General features: G+C 37.6%; 1 protein-coding gene across 40 annotated transcripts in view; it reads left to right on the top strand.

Annotated features, from left to right (window-relative positions):
* Window positions 1-25,665, top strand: part of Trpm (transient receptor potential cation channel, subfamily M) — a 61,351-nt gene that overhangs the window by 8,066 nt on the left and 27,620 nt on the right. For 17 of the 40 annotated variants that reach the window (XM_086827066.1, XM_020944682.2, XM_086827063.1 and 14 more), the window contains exons 1-2: window positions 21,012-21,593; window positions 22,973-23,055. In XM_086827066.1, the coding sequence (XP_086683192.1) occupies window positions 21,246-21,593; window positions 22,973-23,055 (431 nt within the window). In that variant the 5' untranslated portion in view covers window positions 21,012-21,245. Of the gene's footprint in view, window positions 1-12,671; window positions 12,792-13,328; window positions 13,549-15,188; window positions 15,935-19,679; window positions 19,737-21,011; window positions 21,594-22,972; window positions 23,056-25,665 lie in introns of those variants that run through there. The other 23 variants (XM_086827078.1, XM_086827074.1, XM_086827072.1 and 20 more) reach the window with 4 other exon arrangements.

Genomic DNA, 25,665 nt, shown 5'->3' with positions numbered 1-25,665 from the left:
CATGTCATAAACAGGGAGCTTGGATTCTTTATTCCCTCATCCTGCTTCCTTTTTTCATTTTTTCATTTTTTTTTTCTTCCTTCGTCCGGAGGAAGAGGGTCTTAAATTTTTAATGAAACACAAACATATTTTGTAATAGGTTTTATATGCCGTTCCCTCCTTCATCCGGCTCCCCGCACACAATTCACAATTCATTGTGTGTTTTTGGAAAGCGCTTTGAGTGCCTGTGTGGCGAATATGTATTAGTAAACATGAGGCTCCTCCTGGACGAGTCCAAACCCTGTTAAATGCAAATCCCAACCCTACCCAATCCAGTCCAGCTCCGTCCCCCATATTGGCGATTTGGGTTTTGGGATCACTTGGTCGCTTTGGGTGCCATTGTGGCATTTTCCGTTCCGTTTGGCCGACTGTGCAAATATGAAAATCGGTTTAAAGTTTAAACAAGCTTTTCGCATTAAATTGACAAACAAACATTTAGCGGCTGGGCATGTGCACAGCACCTTCGAGGCCAAAGCATAAGCCTCTTAATGGCCAGAAATTCGGATTCCTGGGCATGTTTCTTTGCCATCCTAAGGAGAATCCTTTCGCCTTTGACACCCAGCAAAAACTTGCACCCAAAAGTTACGTGCATACGGGGTAGAGTGAAAAGTGGAAAACTTATTTCCACCACACGTCTGGCAGTGGACCGGCTAGAACCGTTGACGTGCCAGTGCAACGAATGGGACAGCTTTTTAAATTTATTTATGCGCGTGACCCGTGGCGAAGGGAAGAGAATTCCCCTCAACAAAGGATGTGGAAATTCAGACATACAAAAAGGAGATTATAACAAGGAAAACTGCCTGACCTTGATAGAAATCGTGCTAAAAAGGTGTCCATCTTTACCTTTTGGGGGAAGTGGAAAATGGGGTTTGTTGTGGCATCAATAAAGAAATTATACTACATATGTAGTAATATTTCACATATTTTTGGTAATTATTAATGCACAATGAATATCACTAATATTATGGAAATCTATAATAATTTTAACGAGATATCGTTCTATATGAGTTATGAGAGACATATGTACATAGATATTAATAATAATCATATATCTTTGGTAATTAATAATAAACAATATTTAACATTTTACAAAATCAAGAAGAAAAGGGTTTTTCTAATCGAAATTTTCTATTTAAAATATATAAGCTGATAAATCCTAACTTATATACCATAAAAATCAAAATATCTATTAAAATTCAATTGAAAAGTTATGCAAAATAAGTTTACAAACTAGATTTATAACACTTGCAAAATAAATTCAAACCCACCATTTCCCTCACTTTATTAAGCGAAAAAAAGCAAATTAAATTATTTTAGTACTGACAAAAGTTGTGGAATATTTAAATAACTCTCCTGGACACACACATACACACACAATACTCTCCTCCAACAACACACACAGAATCACGGTCAGTAATTGAGTGTTATAAATATTGTGGAAAGTTCACTAGTTCATATTGCGGCCATCAAAGGAAACGCTCGTAAATGGGTCGGCAAATAAAATTCCTTTGTATTTCATGAGTTTGACACGCATTGTCGGAATTGAACATTTTTATAGCTATAGCTTATAGTATATAGCTTTTGGTTGCAAATAGTAAAAAATAGAGAGAATTGTAGAACTATTGAAGCTTACCTTTAAAGACTCTTAGCTAGAACGTCAAGTCCTTCTGTCGCGACATTTCGAATGCAATTGGAAAACTTTATTTTCTGCTTCAGAAGTGGGCACAAAAGCGCTTTGTATTCGCGATAAATTAAAGTCAGGTCTTTAAGCTGATGTGGTTGTGTAGTGTTTTTTGACCAGATTGCAGTCCCGAAGTTGGTAGTAGTTTGCCTCCGTTGCCTTTGTTGTTCTTTGAGTTTTGTTTTCTGACCTCCAAAAGTTGTGCAACCTCAATTTTGATGCCTTTTCGGCTTGGCCTGTGTTTTTCCAATTTCATTTTTTTTTTCTTTTGGGCATTTTCCTGTGCATTATTACACATTTATTTGCATGTTTTTTCGTTTGGCCTGATTTTTCGGTGTCTGCCTTTGGTGTTAACTGTGAACTGTGAGCTGTGTGAGCTTTTATTTAAAGGCTGCATTCTCCCCAAACGCGTGACTTTTCATGGCACGTGATTAACTTGACCCTTCGCCCACTTTATGCCTCATACACACAGTGGTGTTGTGTTTACTGGGGGTCAGCATGCAAATGACCATGGTCCACCGCGTGTTTGCATGTTATAAATACTTTCACTTTTGTTTATGGGTACCCTACCACACTGTGCTGTGTGTGTGTGCTTTTAAATTTGAATTTTACGGTTTTCACCTGCTTCTTTTCACTTGGCTACCTGTGCAGAGAGAGAGAGAGATGGCTTGTGTCCTGGTACCTGTTGTTGCCATAACTGAGATTGCTTTTACATTTTGATGCCGCCTTTAATGCGTTGCCCACAAAAGTGTGCTACGAAAAACAGGCGAATGAACATGGCTGGAAAGAAATATGCACGGGAAAGTTTTTTCCTCTGAAAAGATGATTTTTTATAGAAAATGTTGTAAAAATGTATTATTTTAAGGTTTTTTTTTTTTTTAATTTAAATAAAAAACTTACCTTCACTTACTTTAATTGAGATTTTAAATAAAGAAATCAGTCTGAAAAAGTTAGTTGAACTTTTTTCCTGAATCAAAATTTTCTACAGTGGCTAAACTCTTTAAAAATATATTTTTAAAGGTTATTTTCTTTAAATTTAAATAGGAAACTTAATTGAAATTGCACTAATGGAGATATTAACTATTTAAATTGTTCCTTAAATGTTAAATAATAATTAATTAAAAAATGTCAATGGAAAACTTATTGAAAGGGTCATAAATTAGTAGTTTAATTAGTTTATTTACCTATACATAATATTGCCTTGAATATTCCATTAACAGTTGGACAGATAAAATAATATATAATTTGCTTTCCTAATCGATAATTATTAATTAAAACCTTGAACATCAAGACAAGAAACCAATACAAGCAACAATTGGTTAGATAGCTCAATTCCTTATCCGATAATGAGTTGAAATACGATAACCAAAGTCATTTCCAAGTAGGAGGAGTAGCAGGAACAGGAGCAATCAACACCAAAGTCACTTCCAAGTAGGAGGAGTAGCAGGAACAGGAGCAATCATCTGCAAAGACTGACGGGGAACAAAACCACAATCGTCTGAGGTTTGCTGCTGCTTCTGGCGGGCATCCAGTTTGTTGGTCTTCTGGCTGGCCTTCTGATAAGCTTAGAAGCTCAGGACTCTGGAGCTATGCCAGGGGGCCAAAACATGGCCATTAATGTGCAGCTGTGCGCCACTTGCAACTGCCTCCGTGGGCTGTAAATTTGCTGGCATTGTCGTCGACGCTTACAAATTGCCACCGGGGAGGAGCGCCATGTGTGCATGTAAATTAGCTTATTTAAAGTCGGTGGCAGCCGATGGCTGGTGTGTCCTTGCGTCCTTGTGGCGTCTATTGATTGCTGTTTAGTTTAGTGTGCCAATATCGACGAGTATATGTATATGTGTGTGCCACATGTGTGGCAAGTGTCAAACGTGTGCCAAAGGCAGTTAGGCTACTTGTTAACGCGTTAAAAAGGGCTTTAAAAGAGGGGGACATGATGCTTTGCAACTCCATTTATATGTAATTATTATGTAAATGTGGGTTTTAGAAAATGTATATATAGAACTTGGTAATATTCTGATAATGCAGAGACTTGTTAAGGCTTTGAATGGGGATTTAAAGAAGAGCTGCTGTTTTTATGATCTGATTTTTAGACTTGTCAGAAGCTTTAAAAATTGATCATTTAATCTCCCTAATTAGGTATTTATTTCCATTTTTAAATACTTTATTTTGCCCTCCATTTTCATTAATTAATTCTCCAGCTTAATACCAAACATTTCCCTTGAAAAATTCTCTCTCAAACTAGCTTTTCCTTGCTCCCCGTTTTCCTCTAATTATCATGTATTAGAGCACAAAATGTATACAATTTAATCACTCAATATTCTGATTATCGACAAGTCCTGTGGAGGTTCATTATTTTCGCTTTAACTGCTTTTGGTTTTGTTCACGTCCTTTTTTGTACATACCATTAAATGGTTGATAAATCACATTGGAGGGCAAGGACAAAAGGCAGCACAAAGTCATGTGCGACTATAAATTTAACGAAAGAATGTGGCATGTTGCAACGATTAAGTACTCTGTAATGAACTTGAAATAATCCTTGCCACAAGTCTTACAAGGAGTTTACAAAATGCCAGAACAGAAATAGATATAAATGAAAGGACAAGAGGCAATCATTTTGTATTAGGAACTAGGAAAAGATTAGAACTATCCTTGGACTAAGGGATATTTTCTATGGCATTTAGTAGGGGAAATAATAAAAGATAATACAGAAAATAGTATATGGTAATTATTAGAAGTAATTAAACATAATAAAAGCTATACAGAACATCCTCTGAATACGTTTAAAATATAATAATTATTTATACACAAATTAAAACACACAAAATAATCATTACAGGTGATTAAATATCCCCTAAAACCAGGTATACTTTGGGTAAAATCATGCTAAATACCTAAAAACGAACCAAACCCCCTTCATAAAGGCGCCACTAATCACACCTAATCATACCTGTATATAAAGCTAATGCGTTCAATACATATTATAGTAGACGCAAATGGCGTAAACAATGCATTCGTTAATGCAAACATGCCGGCATTAAATTGCGCGATGGGATCTGCTTGGTTATTGTGTGGACTAACTGTGGACATGGAACTGGAGCTGGGCCACTCCATTAGAGGCTAATCTCCGGCTCCGGCTCCGGGTCGCTCTTGTGGCATGTTTACCTTCCTCGCAGGAAAAGTGTTCAGCTGTCCTGATTCGTAATTCGTTGCTGGCTTTGCGGTCTGTCCTGGTCTGGTTTGGCTGGTGTGAAAGCAGCCACAAAATGGCCATAAAACATTACCCAGCAATAATAATAACGAAATCAACCAGAGCTGAGCAAACGCTCATAAAACAAACACAAACAAACACCACCCGTGGGGGTGGGCAGGGAAAGCTCCACTATTTTTTGACAGGCGGGGATTGCAATTCACCTTCTGGCATTATGGTCGAGAGTGCAGGCACTCGAAAAAAGTGAGAAAAATGTTCCCAATTTTAGGATTTAAACGAGGATGTTAATTATAAAAGGACTCAAATTTTTATAAGGGGTTACATCGTTAAAAATATAAAATATTGGCAAAAAATTTAATTATTTTAAATTTTAATCTGAGTATGCAGAAATTTGTATGTATATATATAGTCCACCGATTCGCCATCCTCCGACTTATATATCAGTAAAATTATATAGAAGAACAACTCCATAGTTTCATTGAAATAGCTTAAATTTGTTCCAAAACAAATCTCGCGCATCTGTGCATATGATTCTCAACGGGTTCTAACATCCCCGGAGCGAAGTGCCTTCTGCCGGCCACATCTCAGAAATGTGTTGTGTTACAAAAGTTGCAAGTCATTGTTTATTAGTGTTCAAAGTTAATTACTGATCATAGATACTTACTGGTCATAGATACTTACTGGTCATAGATATTTACTGTTAAGAGCTACTTACTGCTCATAGTTAATTACTGATCATAGTTTGTTACTGGTCATAGATACTTAGTGTTCAGAGTTACTTACTGCTCATACTTACTTACTGATCATAGTTAATTACTGGTCATAGTTAATTACTGATCATAGTTCTATAAATCGTCCTATTGTTCCTATGTCAGCTATATATATGTATACATATATATAGTCCACCGATTTGCCATGCTCCGACTTATATACTAGTAAAATTATGAAGAAGAATAACTCCATAGTTTCATTCCAATAGCTTGCAGTTAATTATGTGCCAAAACAAATCTCGCACAGGTGTACTTATGATTCCCAATTTGTTCAAACATCCCCGGAACGAAGTGACTGCTGCCGGCCAGGTCTCAGAAATGTGTTGTGTTACAAAAGTTGCAAGTCATTGTTTATTAGATTTCAAAGTTAGTCACTGATCATACATACGTACTGGTCATTGATACTTACTGTTCAGAGTTACTTACTATTCATAGTTACTTAGTGTTCAAAGTTACTTACGGCTCATAGTTACTTACTGGTCAGATACTTACTGTTCAGAGTTACTTACTGGTCATAGATACTTACTGATCATAGTTGTTTGCCTATCTTGTTGGATATTTAATTTGACTATGTATCAAGCCTTACAATTTTTCTATATTTTTATATTAAATATTAATATTTTAATTATTTAAGTTCCTATTATATTCTTGAATTGCAAAAATTAGACCTGTTTGCTTTAATAAACACAAATATGTGTTTGTCGCAAATGCAACCATAATGCAAAATAATTGTTAATTAGGAGAACCCATTTATAACTGCTTCAGGAAGAAGATGTTCTCCAAATAGTGAGATAGCTATTTCGGCCAGTGTGCATCTGTCTCTCCCCCTTCGGAATAAGCCATAAACTACTGGCCAAAATTTGTCTCTGGCTGAAAGTGCGCGGCAGTGGTCCCAAGTCAACAACAAGAGCAAACCCCCCCTCGCTCTGCCCCGCCAATTAGAGTCGTGATTTGTTGTGCGTTGCTGTGCTGTGTGTGTCTGGTGCCTTAGGTACCTTCAGGTATCCCGGGATTAGTGCAACAGGAGTGCATCTCGGAATTCCGGCTGGATGCCACATGGCGGCCATTAGCGGATGCTAATGAGTTACCTGCGGGGCAGGAATGCGAATGTCTCCAATGGAGTTGCAGGAGCCAGAGGACGCGACTCATTTGCGTGTGCGAGAGCCATTTAATTTGGGCGCACAAAGTGCGCTAATTGAAACCCTCTCAGGTGGTGGCTCCAGGTGTAGCATACAGTTCATCGGGTTTTCGGGTTTTTGGGTTGCTATGATCCTGCTTGCTGCCTTTTGTTGCCAGCTATTAAAGGCGAATTGCTGTCGGATGGTTGCATAAATTGAAAGGACCTGTCTGTGCCATTGCTGCTGCTTCTGCTCCTGCTTTTCCAGCTCGATTCATAGAATATTACGTATACGCACTCGCACATGTCGTCGCAGTGGGAAAACCGCCTCACATCTGCTCGATTCGAATGGTCCTGCATGTGGATAAGGACGAGGACGAGGACGAGGACGACAGAGCACGTGGGCTGTATATAGTCCCAAAATTTATTGCTGCCGTTGTTGTTGCTGCTGCTGCTGCTGCCATTGTCGTTATGGCAGCATTTGTTGCGTTACTTTCAGCCTCCCAATTTGTCCCAACTTTGGCTCGATGTATTTACTTTGCCAGCCCTTTGTCTATGCCCAGGAAACTCGTTTAAAAAAAAGGCTTTCGGCCCAAAATGCTGGCATTAGATGCTGGGCCTTCAATTTCTAATTTGAGCCCCTGAAATTTGAATAAAATGAAGTTCGGTCTGTTTTATTGAGACCCAAACCACCCAAATGACATCTTGTCTGAAACAGAATGCCCTGAAATTTACTTACTGAACAGCTTAATTGACATCATTTAAAGAAATTAAACTGGAACAGTACGAGAAATGCAAGGAGAAATTTATTACTTAAATTAAGGCTTGACAAATAATCAATGTAACATTTAAATTTAAATAAAACATACATCAAATTGTTGTAATTAAATATTCATCACTGAAATACTTGTCAAAGAGACTTGAAGAGATTTTTTGTATGCATTTTATATAATCTAATTCGAATTTTTAAGATGATTTATACGCCAAGAATAGAGAATACTTAATACTTGGACTCATTAAATCATAGAAAGCATCCAAATTTAATTTGTTTATCATATTCTCTCAAACATAGTATACATACAAATATAAGTGGTATAGAATTGGCAAGCACTTGCAGCCATTACTTAACTTTAAAGGCATTTCCTATATAAATTAATGAGTGAATGTAGGTTTTCCTTAATGCTTAAACTGAAAGCTAACACAAAATAATTGTTTATTATGATCTTAATTTTGCAGAGGATGTTTATGGCTAAAAAGATTTATAGTAATAATTTGGTTTATTATTTTTGAAGTACTTGCCGCATTTGTGGCAATAAATTAACTTAAGAACTTCTGTTTTTTTTCTATTAATTATATAAGAAAGAACCACGATTAAATCACCTGAAATTACACTATATTCAAAGCCAAGTCACATTATGCTGGCCCATAAAATGAATGTGGCCCAAAAGCGAATACAAAAGACACACGGACTGAAGCATATTGGTCAACGATAGATAGATATTTAATTAAGATGAATGGCTCTCAAGGATACCCGGACTAAAGCGGTTAAAGCGAGATAAATCTTTGGCTACTTTTAGCGTCCTTTGGGACTGGACGACTCACAAATCATTCATGGCACACACGGCGAATGATGACAGTTTAAACGAGTATTCAATCCGCTCGTTCACGTTTCTCGTTTGGTTAGTCGCTTGGCCCTCTCGCCTGATGAGACCCATTATGTTGGCCATGTCCTGGCAACAAAAACGAGCAGAGAAGAAAAGAAAGGAACCCCAGTGGTGGTGGGGAGCAAGTGGCACAGGACACAATGTTGACATAAACAAACACCAGGGCATTTGTCTGCGCCTGAATGATTGCAGAGACAACAGCAGCAGCAACACACTGACACACACAAGATTTTTGCCCCCAAACACGGACTCGGAGTAGGGGTCCGATTCGGGGTCCAGGTCCTGGTCCTTTACCATGTCCTTGTGCCCCCTTAATCGTGTTTGTAGGTCAGTTTACCCTTGCCATTATCCCCTCCGACCCTGCGCCGTTTGCATTCCCAATAATCAGAGTCCGCCAGCCGTCGTTGCTCTTGGCCTCACTAATTTGTTTGGCCCCGGACAGTGCAGGAAAAGGGGGATAGTACTTACTCTAAGGGGGTGAGAGAAAGCAAGTCTCAGTGAAAGTGTTATTTTTTTAGCTGTCCACCAGCGGGTTCATTTCTCATTTGCCGGAGGCGGCAGCCTGCGTCAGTCTTATCTCAATTAGGAGCCCATTCATCCGGGCAAGATCTCTCCTTGGCACTTCACTGGCTGACAGTTGACGACAGTTGCTGGGCTGTGCACAGTGTCCTTTGCTGGGATTCCCCTTCCCTTATGCTTTCACTTTCAATCAAAACAAAAAAATCAATTGGCAATGACTGATGTTTGAATAATTAGCACATTTTTTAAGGGGCACCTCAACAGCTGCAGCTGAAAAATATTTATCATCTTTGATTAACGTTGTTTTATTTATTAGTTTTTCTTTTGAGAGTTACCAATCGTTTGCATAAAATTTAATATTGAAATATAGAACTAAAATAAATTGTCTAATAATCTCTAAACATCTTCACATCAATGTTTAATGAAATGAAAAGAAATGGCTTTATAACTTGAAATGTGTTTCGAGAAAAAGAGGGAAAAGTCAAGTGAAAGCAAAAATGTTTTGGTTTTAAAGCAAAGTAGTTAAAATAAGCACAAGTGCTTTAAATAAGACAAATATTAAATCAATATTTAATGACTTAAATTAATTAAAGTCCTATTAAACAAGCATATACTTATCATTTTAAAAGCCTATGAAAGAAGAGTCTTTAAATTAAGGTTTCAAGAATAAGCAAAGAAATATATTTTATATATAAGGATATTTTTTTTATGCAAACTGAAATAAAATTCCTTTATTGTCAGAATTCCTAATAAGATTAAAGCCATTAATCTGCACAGGTGATGGCGCACGTGACTTAGGCAAGAAATACATATTAATTACAAATTGTTGTCGAAAGCAAAATCAAGTTAAATCTGTGTTTCTTTTTGCGGAAATATGTGTAAAATATATATAAACATATGTGCATGTTTCCTTTTCTTGGAAACATTTTGAAGAGAGAATGCTAAGAGGATTGGAATCACGCTTTTCCAAAAAACAAATGGCAAGGACAATGAGGAATATAATGTGAAACTGGAACTGGAACCCCGGTCTTGACTGGGGGCACTGTGCACATGCCAGGGCACATGGCTCCAAGCCCCAGGCAGGTTGGCATCCATCCATCCATCCATCCAACCAACCATTGCTCCTTTCATCCTCATCGTCTCCTTTTGTGCCGCGTGAGTGCCGAGTGAATGAGGGGTAGAAAATTCTTTAAACAGTGACGCAAATGCGGGATGTCGTGTAAATTTCACACTCGGACTTTGCTAGACTGATTGTGGCACTCAAGAGCAGTCCTCGAGAGCATCAGTCCTTCAGTGCTTCAGTGGTTCCCAGCTCCATCTCCATCTATAGTGGTGCAGAAGTGGTGGCACACACAACACACCTCTCGACTCGATGCAATTTGCGGATGAAAACCACTGGAAACTTGGTAGGTTCTGCCTGCGGTCCTTAATCCACGATTGATACTGCCGTTAATCACACAGCCGCCAAGTACTTTTGTACATTTTTTTCCTTGCTGTTCATCTTACAAGTTAAAGTGTCCTGAATACTGCCAGGACAACGACCGCACTCAGGGAGATGGAGAGATGAAGAGACAGAGAATGAATGCCTGGCAGGCAATTGCTTATTAAAGTCCAATTATAAGTTTTGGGCAATCAGGGAGCGACGTGTCCTTCGTACTTTGGCTAAAATGTCCTTTGTTCATGCATAAATTTAATGGCGCGTTATCTCAATTTTGTGCCTTACTGACTGCACAAAAGTTAATCACATGTGGGTGGAAATCGCATTTAGATATTGATTTTGTTGTGTCGTCTACTAGCTTCCTTTTTTTCTCTTGGTATTTTCCTCTCCAGGAGGTTGCACACACACATACTGGTCTACGAGTGTATATCGCTCCAGCGGATTATAATGCTCGAGTATAATCTCGAATGAAAGCGAATGTCTTGAATTCCGCAAATTAAGAGCACCAGGGACAGGACGTCGCAGCAGACTTTGACTTTGGGCAGGGTCTTTGGGCTTTATTTTTCCTTTTTTTTCGTCCTTTTCTTAGCCTTCCCCGGTTTCGACGCTTTTCTGGCTTTGCGCCTCTCGCTTATTATATATATTTTTTTGTTTCTTGCTCCTCAGTGCTCGTGTTGTGGCACTTGATTCATGCTTAGCCGGAATACTTGGCATAACTTTTGCTGTTTCCAGCGCTTATTTTATTTCACTTTCTGGCCCTCACGCCCACTCACGTCCTTGCGCCCTGCCCCCTTTTGATGCCTCGTCCTTTGGTCCCTCGTCTCTGGTCCATTTCCCATTTCCCTTGGCCAGGACTTTGGCCAGCTCGCATTACTGTAATGAAGAACAGCTCAGCGCTCGGCCTGTCACTTGAGACGGATACGGCTAGAGCTACGTCTACGGCGGAGGCGGAGAATCATCCGGAGATGGAGCAAGGAGCAAAGAGTAAGGAGCAAGGAGCACGAAGCCATAAGCGACACGCTCACGCATCTGCTCCTGCTTCCGTCACAATAGACAAAGGTCATATAGTATAGGGTTCTTTGCACTGGGAAAAGAGAAGGGGAAAAGGGGGTATTTCCCACCTGAAGCAGGCAATTTTTAAGCTCTTTTTTACTGTCTATACATTAAACTTAACAAGACATGATTTAGGATCGAATCCGATATCGATCATTCGCATTATTTAAATCAATATTTTTATATGCAAATTTTTTCGACTACTCATTTTTTGAAAACTTTATAACTCAGCTAAAATAGCATTAATTTTAATTCGGAAAATTTTTTTATGCTAGTTTTTGCAAGGTAATTAAATCTGCATACTCAGTTTAACATTTTAAAAAATTCCATTTTATTTTTTCGATTTTTTTGTTTAAAATTTTAACGAAAAAATGTTGAAAATGTTGAAAAAAATAGATTTTGATCGGACATGGCTAGATCGATTCAGCTTGTAATGCTGATCAAGAATATATATGGTTTATAGGGTCGGAAATGACTCCTTCACTGTTTTACAGCCTTCGGACTACAATTAAAATCCATTCTATGAGCCAATATTTATTTATATTTTTATACCACAATTTTTGCGACCAACCATAGTTTAAAAAATGCATAACAAAGCAAAAAACGAATTAAATTCCATTCGGAAAGCTGTCCTGTGTTAGTTTTTATTTGGATAATAAACCTGCATACTCAATTTAACATTTTAAAAGATTCAATTTTTTTCGATTTTTTTTTGTAACATTTTAACGATGTAACCCCTTATAAAATGTCGAACATTTTGAAAAAATATTGATTTTGGTCGGACATAGCCAGATCGATTTTTCTTTTAATGCTGATCAAGAATATATATGATTTATAGGGTCGGAAATGACTCCTTCAATAGATTTCTAGCTTCTGACTGAAATGATAATACCCTGCAGGGCTATCAAAACACAAAAAGTAATAAGCTTATTTCTTTGTTGTAGTCTTCATTTTATTAATAATAATATTTCGTGATAGTGTTTTCTAATTAATTTTCCAATTAAGAAATTAGTTTAGCCCTAATTTGGACAAAATTATATATTGAAGAGAAGCTCTTTCATTATCTTGAATTATGATTAAAATGCTAACTTATTGTCTCTTCAAGTGTAGGAGTTAACCTGAGCTCCATAAGTGGCACATATGAGTTTGTGGGGTAATAATTCATTCAACTCTTTTCAGAATTACATCAGACCTTCACCTGGACAGCTCCTCCTCCTAATGTTGGGTAAATTCACCTCGAACCATGTCCAGGTCTATCACCAGTACTCGCGTCCAGTGCCCGTAAAGAAGCCCGTTAAGGTGAGTGAATATCCTTCGAGTCTTTTGGGAGTCCTTGGTTTGTTTTCGTTTCCGTTTTCGTTTTACGTTTTCTTGTTTTTCGTTTTCGTCCTGCTCCTGCAAAGCAAACACAATTAGCATGCATTAACAGAGAGGGAAACCCTTTCATTGGCATTCCTTGAAGGGTCTCATAATTGGGTGCAAGGTGAATGGGTATAAAATTCCGTGGTATTTATTTTTGTTTTGAATTTTTGCGTGTGTTTCGTCCTGGCATTCGTTTTTCATTTGTTTATATTTGTTTGCCGTTTTGTTTACATGCACAAAGACCGGGTCTCTTAATACAGGTGCTTTTCTGCTGCTTTAGTAGTAGTATCCTTTTTTGTGGATGCTTTCAACGCCAGGATGTGCGGTGTGCATGACACGTGACAAATCCCCGGGGGAAGATGAGTGGAATAATATCCTTTCTGCATGCCTGCACGACAAAAGACAAAACACAGAACACACTAGCCAGACAATTAATAATTGATATTTCATAATTGTTCTTCTCAAACCCTGCAGGCCGAGAAGCCTCGCTCGCAGGCGGCAATCAATTGAACCGGATATCGAGGATACCAATAGCGATACTGTGCTCCTGTGACCTTCATACAAAAAAAAAAAAAAAAACACCCAACTCCCATCCAAGTTTCAGTTGTTTATGTGTGCGTGTCTGTGCGTCCGCTGACGACGGACGATGTTGAAACAGAAGCGTTTGGCCAAGCAGAAGCCCAAAGCAAAGCCGGTAAGCAAAATCCAAGTCCCTCTGGAATCTGGAGGAACCAATCGATATCTTCTTCTCCTGATTATCCTCCGCCATTTCCTTAAACACACCTATCTCTCTCTCCAGGTGCTTTTAATTTGATCTATATAATATCTTTCCCCGCCACAACTCTCTCTCCTCTATTCTATCTCTGCCATATAATTGCTATTTGACTGACTGCCAAACTGCTTTGTCCTGGAAAAACTAAAAAAAAAAATCTCTACTCTACAATTACCTCTTCAGTTTTCCCCCCCTTTCAATGGCCTTGGAAACTGTCTAGTTCTAGTTTGTAGCCAAACTATTGCCAGTTCTTGTTCGTAGAGTTTTCTTTTTCAACTATATCGTGGTAATTAGTTGGCCCCAACTTTATTTTTTGTGGGCATTTCAAGTATTTATTGCGAAAACTATTTTCAGTAGCTTGCTTTCTCACCTACATAGATTTGTTGCATATAAATATATATATTTATATAGTGTATAGTTGGTTAATTAGGCCAGTTTCTTGTTCTCACTTCTTGCCAACATTTTGCAAAAGTGAATTGCAGTTAATAGAGTTATTGTTGTTTTTGGGTAGATTATTAAAATTAGTATTCATTTATTTCCTAGTTAATTCATCTAATTAAATAGATTTTATTGAGAGAAACGATCTCTTTACTTTGAGTAGTTTCATAAATATAATTTATTTCATTTAGTTTTGTCTAAACCTCTTTTTAAGAAATTAAATACATATGTTGGTTTTATGAATTTTTTAATTATTAAATTCATAACTAATTTTTTAATTAAGTAATGTGTGAAACCATTAATTTTTAAAACTTCTTAACAGCAACAAAGTCTCCTTAAAGTAGATACTTTATATCTCTTAGGTTGCTGATTTCAATTAAAGTTCATTTTAGCTTTAGTACTTATCAATACTTTTCCAAACTACAGTTTAAACTATTCAAAGTTTCTATTAAAAGTTTTATCAATTTGTTAAACCTTAGGCAATAGAAAAAGTGTAAAACTAACTTCAAAGTGAAATCTAGAACAGGCCGTGCCAATAAGTAAGGGGAACGCTTAGCCTTAACCGCCTGAAAGTATGCACCAAATGCTTTTAAATGTCGAGTATCTTGTGGATTGCATTCTCTGAGATACTTGGATTCCTTATTTCTTGTTCCATCAGTTAGTTGACTGACAGCTGCTTATCGCCGGAAAGCGAGTTGGAGGCCAGCTGTTTGACTCGAAACTTTAATTGTTTGAGTTGCGGCCGCGGGTGGCGGCCAGCCGAGCACTAAAATGAGTGCAGAAAATGAAAAACTTTTGAGAATCAACATAATTATGGCTTGCACTCTTTATTCTTTTCATGCTGGGCATTAAACCGCCTTTAAAGTGCCCAAGTTTTTCCGTCAAACTTTTTGCCCCGAGTTTATTTACTGCTAAACACAACCCGTGCTCGAGATCGCCGAGAGCTTAGTACTTACTCTCTCTTCTCTCTGGGGAGCTTATCGCTCTTCGTCGCTGATATTCTATATTCTATATATATTCTCTCTCTCTGTCCCACTGAGGGGGTTCGATTATATTGGAGCTATATTGGCGCCGCTAATTGACACCGCTCTCGCCTTGGGCGAGTGGGAAAAGCTCTCCGCTCCAGTGTCGTCGCGGTCTCAGTGCTCGACGCGGCTCCATGTGAGCCAAGCGGGAATCGTTCGCTCCGAACGCGCCTACACCGCGAGAAAAATATCAAGAAAAACACAACATAAAATTGAAAATATATTCGGTATATTATTAATAGAAGAGCTTGGAAAACTTTGTAATTGTAGTCATTATTTTTGAGTACTTTAGAAAGATAACAGGCTCATAAATTAAATTCTTTTAACCAAAAACATGATAAGGAATATGTCAAGATAAGAATAATGTCACTGTCAAGCGTGAAAATTTTATGACTAAGCTGAACAATATCTAAACTCGACTTTCAAAAATCAAAATACCAGTAATAATTAACGAACTTCAAATACTCTGTTTAGGTATTCGAAATAACATGGTCTAACTCAAATAGTTAACATTAAATTAAATAATATTTACATGATTAAAATAGAAATGTTTTTCTTTTATAAAAAGGTATATCATACCTTTACATTTAATAGGAATGTGAAATCCACTTTTCGTTTGATTATAGCCACATCCCTCCTATCTAATAATTAAATTATGAGTTCTTAACTAATTGCTCACTATTAAAGCTCGCTTGTTTCCAATTTTAGTTAGTGTTTTTCTTTCTGTGTATCGTAAACATTGTTCGCCACGCGATTAGATATACGGCCGAGTGTGTTTTGGAGTATGTGGATTCCGTCAAGTGCATCTGGAGCTGGCCATGTACTTCGAGACCAATTGGGTGTTTGTGAGTACAACTGGAGGGCCCTGGCTGAGTAATTGTCGTTAATTGGCAGAGAACTGCACTTTGTTGTGGCTTTCTGAATTCTAACCGGTCTGCTGGTGAATTCGCTTGACATATCTGTCGCCTTGTGTTTTGTGTTAATCAGCAGCTGTCGACTGTGATGTGGTGAGAGTGAGCAAGCTCCATGGAAACTCTCTTCTAAATATGGGGGAGAAACCTCACCAAAGTTATGGCTATTTGGCAAAAAGCTAGAAACAATATATATATATACATAAATATCTAATATTTACCAAGATAATGGCTAATAATCATACATGTTTTGTTTGTCACATTGTCATGTCTGTGCGATAAGAATAATTGTTCCTTATTTACAAACTAAGGGAAATATATTGTAGGGGTCCCTGTCTTGACCATTGCATATCTTGAAAACTATCAGCTACTGTAGTTTTTGAATTCATAAATCTAATAGAATATTCGCTAGATTGAACAAAGCTTAACATATGTTTTAAATAAGAGTTCATGAAAGCGATAAAAGCATACATATCAAAGATATCAGAAATCATTAGGGGTTGTCTAACCCTTTAGATAACCTTACCGATTCAACATTAATTACCAACATCTTTAGTTGTAACAATAGTAAAAAATACCCATTTCTGTGAACTCTTTGAAATGAGGTAATTTAAATCAGACAACTTATTCGGTATCCTTCCCTGAAGCCTATCATGTTCCATAAATGCATCTCATTGACAGCACTGATTCTGTAACATGGCGAAATGAAAAAAAAAGGAAAACTTTGTGTGAAGTCTGAGAAAGTCAATTTCGCACTCCCATTGCGACTCAGCCATGCAAAGGCGGGACTCTGAGGAGACCCTTACCACTTCATTGGCCGCAATCCATCACCACGACGACGACGTCTCTTGGCATTTTTCGAGAACGAATGTGGCACTTCATCAGCCATGGCAACAGCCGCAGCATGGCAGCCTCAGCTACATCCTCCAGCTACAGCTCCATGCTTCGCCAGCAATTTTCCACTTTGAGAACCCGCAAGTCGACAGCAGGTGAAACACTGGAAAACCACCTGCCACCTGGCCACAACCCCTTTTGGAGATGTTGCTTTATATTATTCCCTGCCTTTGCATTATGCACGAACGGATGGGATGACGACGCTTGATGCGGGTATTAAGTGCTGTTTATGTTGCACAACTTTTATCGGATTCGATAAGGCGGCAAGGGAACAGGTGGAGACCAGGTGGCCCGGCAAATTGCATCCTGCGGCTTTGATCCCAACAGCCAGTGCATCAATTTCTATATGCACGATTTTATGCCGGATGCACTGCTCTTAATCGAATCCTGAAAATGGCTGCATTTCGACATGGCACATTTCCGGTCAGCGGCCATTGTTCCGCTGATTTCACGTGGGAGTTCGAACAGCATCACATTCTGGCTAATTAGTTTAGTCATTTCCGTTTAGAAATAGGGTCCCAATGGAACTATTTTCACTTTACTCATTGAAATTATCATGAATTTGAATGGAGTGCTTAAGAGGAGTTAACTCTATTAACTTAATTAATATTGTTATCTTGTCAGTATTCTCACTATAGTTTAGCAATAGCATAAAATCGATTGGTAATTCTTTTAAATTTAACAAAATAATATAGAAAGTGGCTTTAAGGGTATACAACCTTCGACTAGACCCCAAATTTAAGAGCACCTTTCGTTTTATTTTAACAACAAGCCATCAAGTCAGGCGTCAATGGCTTTTAGCCAAAGGCTCTCGTTGTATGGGGCGCTGGACGTTTAATTAATTTGAAATATGCCACATTTGCTTCCGCATCAACTGAACTGTGTGTGTTTTATGCCCACACAAAAGTTTTGTGGCTCTTGGGGGCTTCAAGCCGGGCGAAAAAAAGCTTTTATTTTAATAGATGCTTCAGAGATGCATCCCACATACGAGTATCTGTATCTATATGTCTGGCTGTCTATATATGCCACAATGTTTTTCTCGTACTGTAGATAAGCGTAACGTTCTTAATGTTTCGCCCACTTTTTGCGATCTCAGAGGATGTGGATGGCGATGGGGTTTTTCGTAAAAAGTTTAATTGGTTTCTGGCCCTGGGTGAAGGGAAAAACGTTTGGGCGTATCCGTGGGAACTTGTAGTTATGAGTTGTTAAACTTTCCCCATACATTTTAATGCAGTTCAGTGCAAGCATGCAGCTGATAGGCAGAACATATTTTCAACAGTTTGTACCAAATGAATTTTGTTAAACAAGTTTCATTTAATTAAGCTAAAGGTTTACAATCACTTAAAATGGTTGAGGTATGTAAAGATACGTGGGGTTTAAGTAATCAAATAAAGCCATATACATAGCATACATGTTAGGAGTTTTTGGTTGATTTTCCTGATAACTGTTTAGTTGTAAAGCTTTAATTTCCTATTAGATTTTGTTGTTTATTTTTAATCATTTAATTTTAATGAGTATAGCAAGGTTATATTTAGCCAAAATTGTACCTTATTGTAATTAATCAAACAGAGAGTGGCATGAATGCAATTTAGACTTGCTTTGTGGCCATATTTGTGGGCTTTAACCCCAAGCCCCTCCTCCTCTTGCAGTTTGTGGCCAACACCACGGGAAATTCTGTGAATTTTCCATGTGTTTGTGGGAGCCAAGTGGGGTTGGCTTTCTCCTGGGACCATCACTTACCTGTGTGTGTTGCAGATGCAACAACTGGCTTTCACTCTAAGCTGTGGCAATGAAATGTGACTGCGTACTTGCCACAAAAGTGTGTCTCTGAGTTGGGCTGGCCTACAAAAAGGTGCATACTTTCAGAACTGAGTGGGGTTCTTATGCCTATGTAGCACTAGAGAGTATTAACCAACTGTAAAATAATGTATTTAATCATATAATTCCTACACCTTAATGTATATTTAATTCAAGCACCTTTCATCAAGATATAGTTGTAATCAAAGCGGTCTGGTAGTAAGTCAATGTAGTTAATCCCTTAAATAATAAAAAGTACTAAAGAGAAACACAACCCAAAGGGAGAAGAGCAAATTGTTTCGAATCTTTCAAGTTTAAACTAATTTTAAAACATAATATTCTTCTTCTACTTTCAACTTTGCTTTGCACAACACAAACCCTACACACACACCACAAATAAACGCTAAATCTATACACATAATACGTAACTTGGCCCCGCCCCTCTACTACTACTGTATATCAATTTTGACGCCCCCTTTTCCTAATTGATTTTTCGATTTGTTTTCCTGCTGCGACACAATAAACAATCCTTTTTATAAATTTACATTATTGTGCTATGATCTGTTAATTAATCGTTTTGTGTTTTCACACTCTCTCCCCGACCACCGCCACCACACAAAACACCTCAAATTTAATGAATACAATCAATATTAATAACGACAATAAATAATTTGTTGTTCAATTTTCAATGCACCAATCCGTGTGTATAATATGTGTGTGTGCGTGCGTGTCTAAAATTCAAACAAAAAACAAAACAATAATAATTGCACAAATGACCAAAAATAATGATATAATATATATGCGAAAATATATTGAACGATAACAACGATAACAACGACCAATCAACAAAAACCACAATAAACAAATCTGCAAAAACACCTGACAAATTGCAAAATGTAAATGTCCAAACACACGTACACACCCACAAAAAAACTATAAACAATATATATATATATATATATTTATATATATACGAAAACCCTTAAAGATACCATGGGGACTGAAAAAAATCTGTTGGGGTCTGATAAATATAACCGTGCCCAGGGTAAGCAATCAACATTCAACTTTAATTTCAATATCATTTAATTGTTTTTTTCTGTTGTACGTTCCACCACACTTGCTGTTGTTAATTATTATGTTATTATTATTATAAACAAAAACCTTTATTATTATATGTTTTGCATTTGTAACTTTGCCTCCTACTACTAATGTGCACCCCAAAAAAAAACAAAAAAAACAAAAGAAAACCAAAGAAAAGACTCCTTCCTATAGGTTTCCCGGATTCAGATGATGAGTTGCCATTAAAAGCTCACTTCCGCTGAGCTGCCAAATGTAATTAATTAAGGGAAATCCATTTAGTTAGTGGCCTCGTCGGTCTGTTCGATTGTCTCTCAACCTTCGATGGATGGCTCTCAGGCAATTCAGCAAATTAAATGGCTGACTTTGGCTCTGGGACCCTAGAACCATCATTTATTTGCCGAATCAAAACAATTAATTTAATGGTAAATGCAGATTAAAGCACCTAATTTCCAGCGACACTGTGGATATATTTCAAATACAGGATTGTAGCCAAGATTAATCCAATATTTGGCTAGCTGACAATTTGGCAGGCCACATAATTGGCAGTCTACAAGTTGAGCTTAGAAGGTCTAAGAGGGTCAATTATATATATACTTCTTTTGGCTGGAAAATTGAGGTTATTAGGATGCTTATTTAGGGCTATTTTAAGACATTTAAAATTATGAATTAGTATTCAAATGAAGCCTTAAACTTATATTAAAGATCAATAGATAAAATCACTTTCAGATTTCAAGAAGATTGCCTTCAAAGACAGTTTATTAAATTCTTCAACTGTATTTCTATTAAAAAATGTTTAAGTATTGTTTAATATATCAAAATTTAATATTTTTCTAAGGGTTAAATAAGTAATAAATTGATAAAGCTTAAAAGCAATTATCATAAAGCTTAACATATTTGTTAAGAGGTTTTTTTTACTAATGAAACGCATTTACTAAAACCTGATCTCTCGCCTGGAAGCCAGTTAACAATTTGCTTTAACTGTTACCCCAAAAATTTCTTATAAATAATTAATAACCAACTAAAGTCTTTACTAGTAATAGTTTTTATCTGGCAACCTCAAATACTTAATAACCGCATTTCTGAAAACCCCATTTATACTTTTGGGCGCCAGTTGAAAATAACGTTAAAAAGCTCTCTGGAGCTATGGCCAGAACTTTATAGATACGGGAGCTTGGCTTATCTAATTTGGCCAACTTAATGGCTCACATTTTCCCCCATGCCGTGATGACGATGATGCTGATGCTGCTGCGGAGATACAGATACCCCTCAGAGATAGCCCAGTTTGAGCAGAACTCGGCTTGGCCGACAGGTGAGCTGCACAGGTGCAGGTGCGTGCCAGTCGAGATTCGCCTGTCGCACGATTCGGTTGCGGATCGGATGCAAATGCGATTGCAGTGAGCCAGGTTAGGGGCCGCCGCCGGGCACGGCCAATTCAATTAATTAGAGCATATTAGCGGAAAATAGCGATTCAGCCATGGTGGTCACGGATTCCCCACTCGCCGCGCACAAGTATTTGCGGCGCATTTCCAAGGATTTCTCCACGGTGCGCCGATACAGTAATACGCCGGCGGTGCTTTCGGTGCGTGCCACCACATCCGCGTTCATAGCCGCCGAGGCTGCTGCCCATTTACCTACAGTCCACAGGAGGAGCAGTAGTGGGTGCACTGCACCCGGTGCCCCACCAACGCCCAGGGGCATCCGGCGGCGACAGCGAATGCGGAAGCGCTCCTCCGTATCCTCCACGCTGTCGAAGGTCCTGATACTAAATGTGCGTGATTTGCTAAAGGCTCATGCGGCTGCCAGTGACGATCCCCTCAAAGAGGTAGGAAAGTGACACTTGAAACACTGGGAAAATTAATTGGGATTTAAGAGAATTTAAAGTCCTCGAAAAGGAATAATAACAATCAATAACAAGGGAAGGAGAGAGGCAACAGGAAGTACCAAAGATATGTTTATGTATTTTATTTGAAAAGTGATTTATTGTTCAGGTAAACTATAGTAATGCAATAGAGGAAAACAATTATAGTCTTTGCTTATTTCATTTAGTTAAGCTTACAGTCTTTCTGGTATTTTAAACTCTAACTGAATTGAAGTTATAAATATTATAAATAAAGTCAGAAATATATGATTATTTCTTTTTGACAAGTGCATTGGGAATTCCCGGCTTTCAAACTTGTTAAGCTAAGAGCTATATTTGCTCTCTCTCTAAAAGCCACCGGAGGTGGTAGCCTGCTACTAATCCACAAATCAAATTCCAATCCCAAATTCCAATCCAAAAGCCAACTGTAGCTTCTTGGCCTAAAGTGCGGCTTGAAAGTTTGCCACTTTTGGCTTTGTTTGCCGCGATAACAGGCAAGTTGCAGTTGGCCAAAGTTTTGATACGAAATTGGAATCAATTGTGCAAAGGCCTGAGGATTCAGGAAGGCATAAAAACGTGACCAGGGTTTACTTACATAAGTGTGTAATCTTCTGGCAAGGCAAATGGCATAACTGCAGCCAATCATATGAGGGACTTTTTGTGGCTTAAAAGCTGGCTAAAAGCCGGCTTAAACCTAGTGCTAGGCTAAAAGAGTTGAAAAAGTTTGTCGCAGATGCTTTGCACGGCTGCTTAATAAATAATTTAAACTAGAAGCTAGAATCAATTGTGTAAAATGTAAATATATAAATATAAATACCAATGCTATACATTAAGTTCCCTTCATCCGAACCTCACCCTCTCACATTTTGTTGTAAATATTTTATTCAATGAATGCATACCTTTATTTGTTCCATTTACCTAATTTATTTATACCTCGTTTGTTTTCACGAAATTAGTAATGTTTCAATAGTGATTGTATTGTGTCGTCGTCGTTGTGTTTATCCCGAATGATTAGTGACAACTATTTAAGAACCCCATTCGTTTTTATTTATTTCTGGCTTTCGATTAAAGTGCAATTTGTGAATATATTCACTGAGGCTACTCATCCCAAATGAAAAACTATACTTAAAACCTTGAGTTTATTTGCATTTAGCACCTCTAGTCATTCTCTATGACGTTAAACCTAACGATTATTTATATATTTTGTTACATTTTCTCCTCTAGCTGTATATTGAGTGTATAAAGTGTATGATGACGATGATGATGCTGATGTCTTGAATTAATAAACTAACTAACTCAAATTTTACTCTTCCATTCCCATTACAATTCCTGCTCCCATTTAGCACCAGCCGCGTAGTTGGATCGAGACAAATTTCCAGAAGCGCGAATGCATCAAGTTCATACCATGCCCAAAGGACGATACAAAGTAAGTGGCTCCTAATTTAATTTATTTGCATTTTCAATGGGGGAGGAGGGGCAGAAGAAGGTCCAAGTCCAAGACCAAGACTAAGACGCAAACAATTGACCCAGTTTCGTCGGCTATCAGAGAACGCTTTTCGTGATGCAGATGCGACTGGCTGCTGGCTGACACTACTGGCCCAGTTCCTAGACCCATTGTGTATTTAGTTTCATTTTGGGCGTTAGCATTTATTGTTTATTATGACAGGCGCTGTACCAAGACCCGGGAATTGAGATAAATGCGCCATAAAGCCAGTCCCGTACCCCGTACCCCGTTCCCAACTGATTCAGATTTGGATTCTGGCCCGGTGAAAGTTTTCAGCAGGCGGGAGGGAGATGGCTTTATGGCCACCCCTTTTGACGCTTTACAAAACCCACTGGCTGTTATCAGCTTTTGGCTTGCCAAATATTTGCCTGCTGGCCTAGTCGAGTTACCACGACAACCGGTAGCTGCTGCTACATACATCTGTCCTGCCCACTATATTTTCTATACTATATCCTCTTTGCAGTCGAACTTGGCCGAAAATGAAATCAAATTCTTATGCCAATTTGTTCGTCATTATTTACACTTTGAACTTTCGGCATCTTGCACTTTTACACTCATTAATATGGAATTTGTTCAAAGTTTTAATTGAAGTTTTGCGACTTTATTAAATTATTCTTTAATTGCTTTTTCGGTAATTATAAATTGGAGGTTTTACTTTAACAAGAGTGAGTTATTTGTAATAAATACAGTCGCGGATTCTGAAAAATTAAATCAAGTTCAAATAAAGCCAGGTTAGCATTAGTAAATATTGACTCAAAGTTATGCATTTTTTAAACTGGTTTGTGCAAAATATTATATATAAAAATATTCAAAAATGGGAATACTTTAAGCTTAGTTTTGATAGAACTGAAAGGGTATATAAGTTGCCTTCTTAAAGTCCTTTTTATACTTCTCTTAAGACATGGATTTACACTTAAATTTCAATTAAAAATTCAAAAATATATACCATATCTTATTGAATAACATCCTTTTAGCTTGATTCAGAATTCAAGATATCCTAATTCAATTTAAGGAAGCTACTCTGTTCTACATAGCATGTCTACCACACATCAGTCACAGGCCATGGAATGTGCCACAGACACGTGGCGATTAATTTGATTATTTAATTCCATTCAAACTGATTTATTTGCCCAAAGTCGGAAAGTATACTTGTACTCACAAATGTGGTGAGTGTTTGTGTGTGCCTTTAATTGAAATGCATTATTTAGCACACAAATTTTAAGCACCTGACAAGAACATCAGCTGGCTGAGTCGGATAGGATAGGGTCAGGTCAGACCCTCAGACAGGTTATTGCCTTTGCCGTTTGTTGCCATCATATATATATTTATTTTTTTATTTTCTTTTTATTTGGTATGGGGTTTGGGGGTCACAAAGCCAAAACCCTCCGGCATTGGCACACACGTGCATAAATAACGCTCTATATTACACGTGGGCATAGCAAACAATGTGACAGGTTAAGGCGGATGCGTGTGTGTTATTCGGTGTGTTTTTTCTTTCTTTCTGCGGGGAGTGTCTGCCTGCTGTTTGCCGAATATCATTTACACCCACCACGCATCCTGACAGTTGGTCAACAAGAGCTCTATAAAGATACAGGACTTGCAGCCAGAGGGAATAAGAAAAAAACCAGCAAAGAGATGGCACAGAAAAACATATGAAAACAGTAGATATCTCCTTCTATTCAACTTGAAATCAGTTACTAGAAACACGGACTTCATTTTCTGTAAATTAGCTTAGCAGATTGGCTGGTTTCTGGAATTAATTAAAAAGGTAAATAGTGAAATGAAAACGGAGAAGCAAAAACAGATAAACGAAGGACCCAATTTAACAAAAGAGACACGATATAGTATAAATTAGTTGTAAAATTAAAGCAAGGCACGAATGCACTTAAAGTTAATGGAGAAAATGTTCAACAAGGGATATTTTGGTAGGTTATATGAGATAGGGAATTTAAGCAACACATATTTTTAATATATATTTTTAAATAGTATTAAAGCATAACTTACCCTAAACTAAAGTTAAAAATAAGTCAAGAGCAAGATCAACTATTTATGAAAGTTATTTTTAATATAGAAATCATCAAAGAATCAAGAATGGAATAAAATCCTCCAGAGTAAAATGCAATGGCATAAATCCGAGAAAAGTTATCATATTTTTTCTTACAATTTTATGATCGTTCCTCTGTCAGCTAAATATATGTATATATATAGTCCACCGATTCCCCATGCTCCGACTTATATACTAGTAAAATTATATAGAAGAATAACTCCATAGTTTCATTCAAATAGCTTAAATTTGTTCCAAAACAAATCTTGCGCATGTGTACATATGATTCCCAACTAGTTATAACATCCCCGGAACGAAGTGGCTCCTGCCGGCCACGTCTTAGAAATGTGTTGTGTTACAAAAGTTGCAAGTCATTGTTTATTAGTGTTCAAAGTGAGTAACTGATCATCCTTACTTAATGGATAGATACTTACTTATCATAGTTACTTACTGAACATAGATACTTACTTGTCATAGATACTTACTGT

The sequence above is a fragment of the Drosophila serrata genome, unplaced genomic scaffold, assembly GCF_035046125.1.
Source record: "Drosophila serrata isolate PLE 108 unplaced genomic scaffold, ASM3504612v1 contig_165, whole genome shotgun sequence".
NCBI classification, from domain to species: Eukaryota; Metazoa; Arthropoda; class Insecta; order Diptera; family Drosophilidae; genus Drosophila; species Drosophila serrata.
This window is presented reverse-complemented; position numbering and strand designations above follow the sequence as displayed.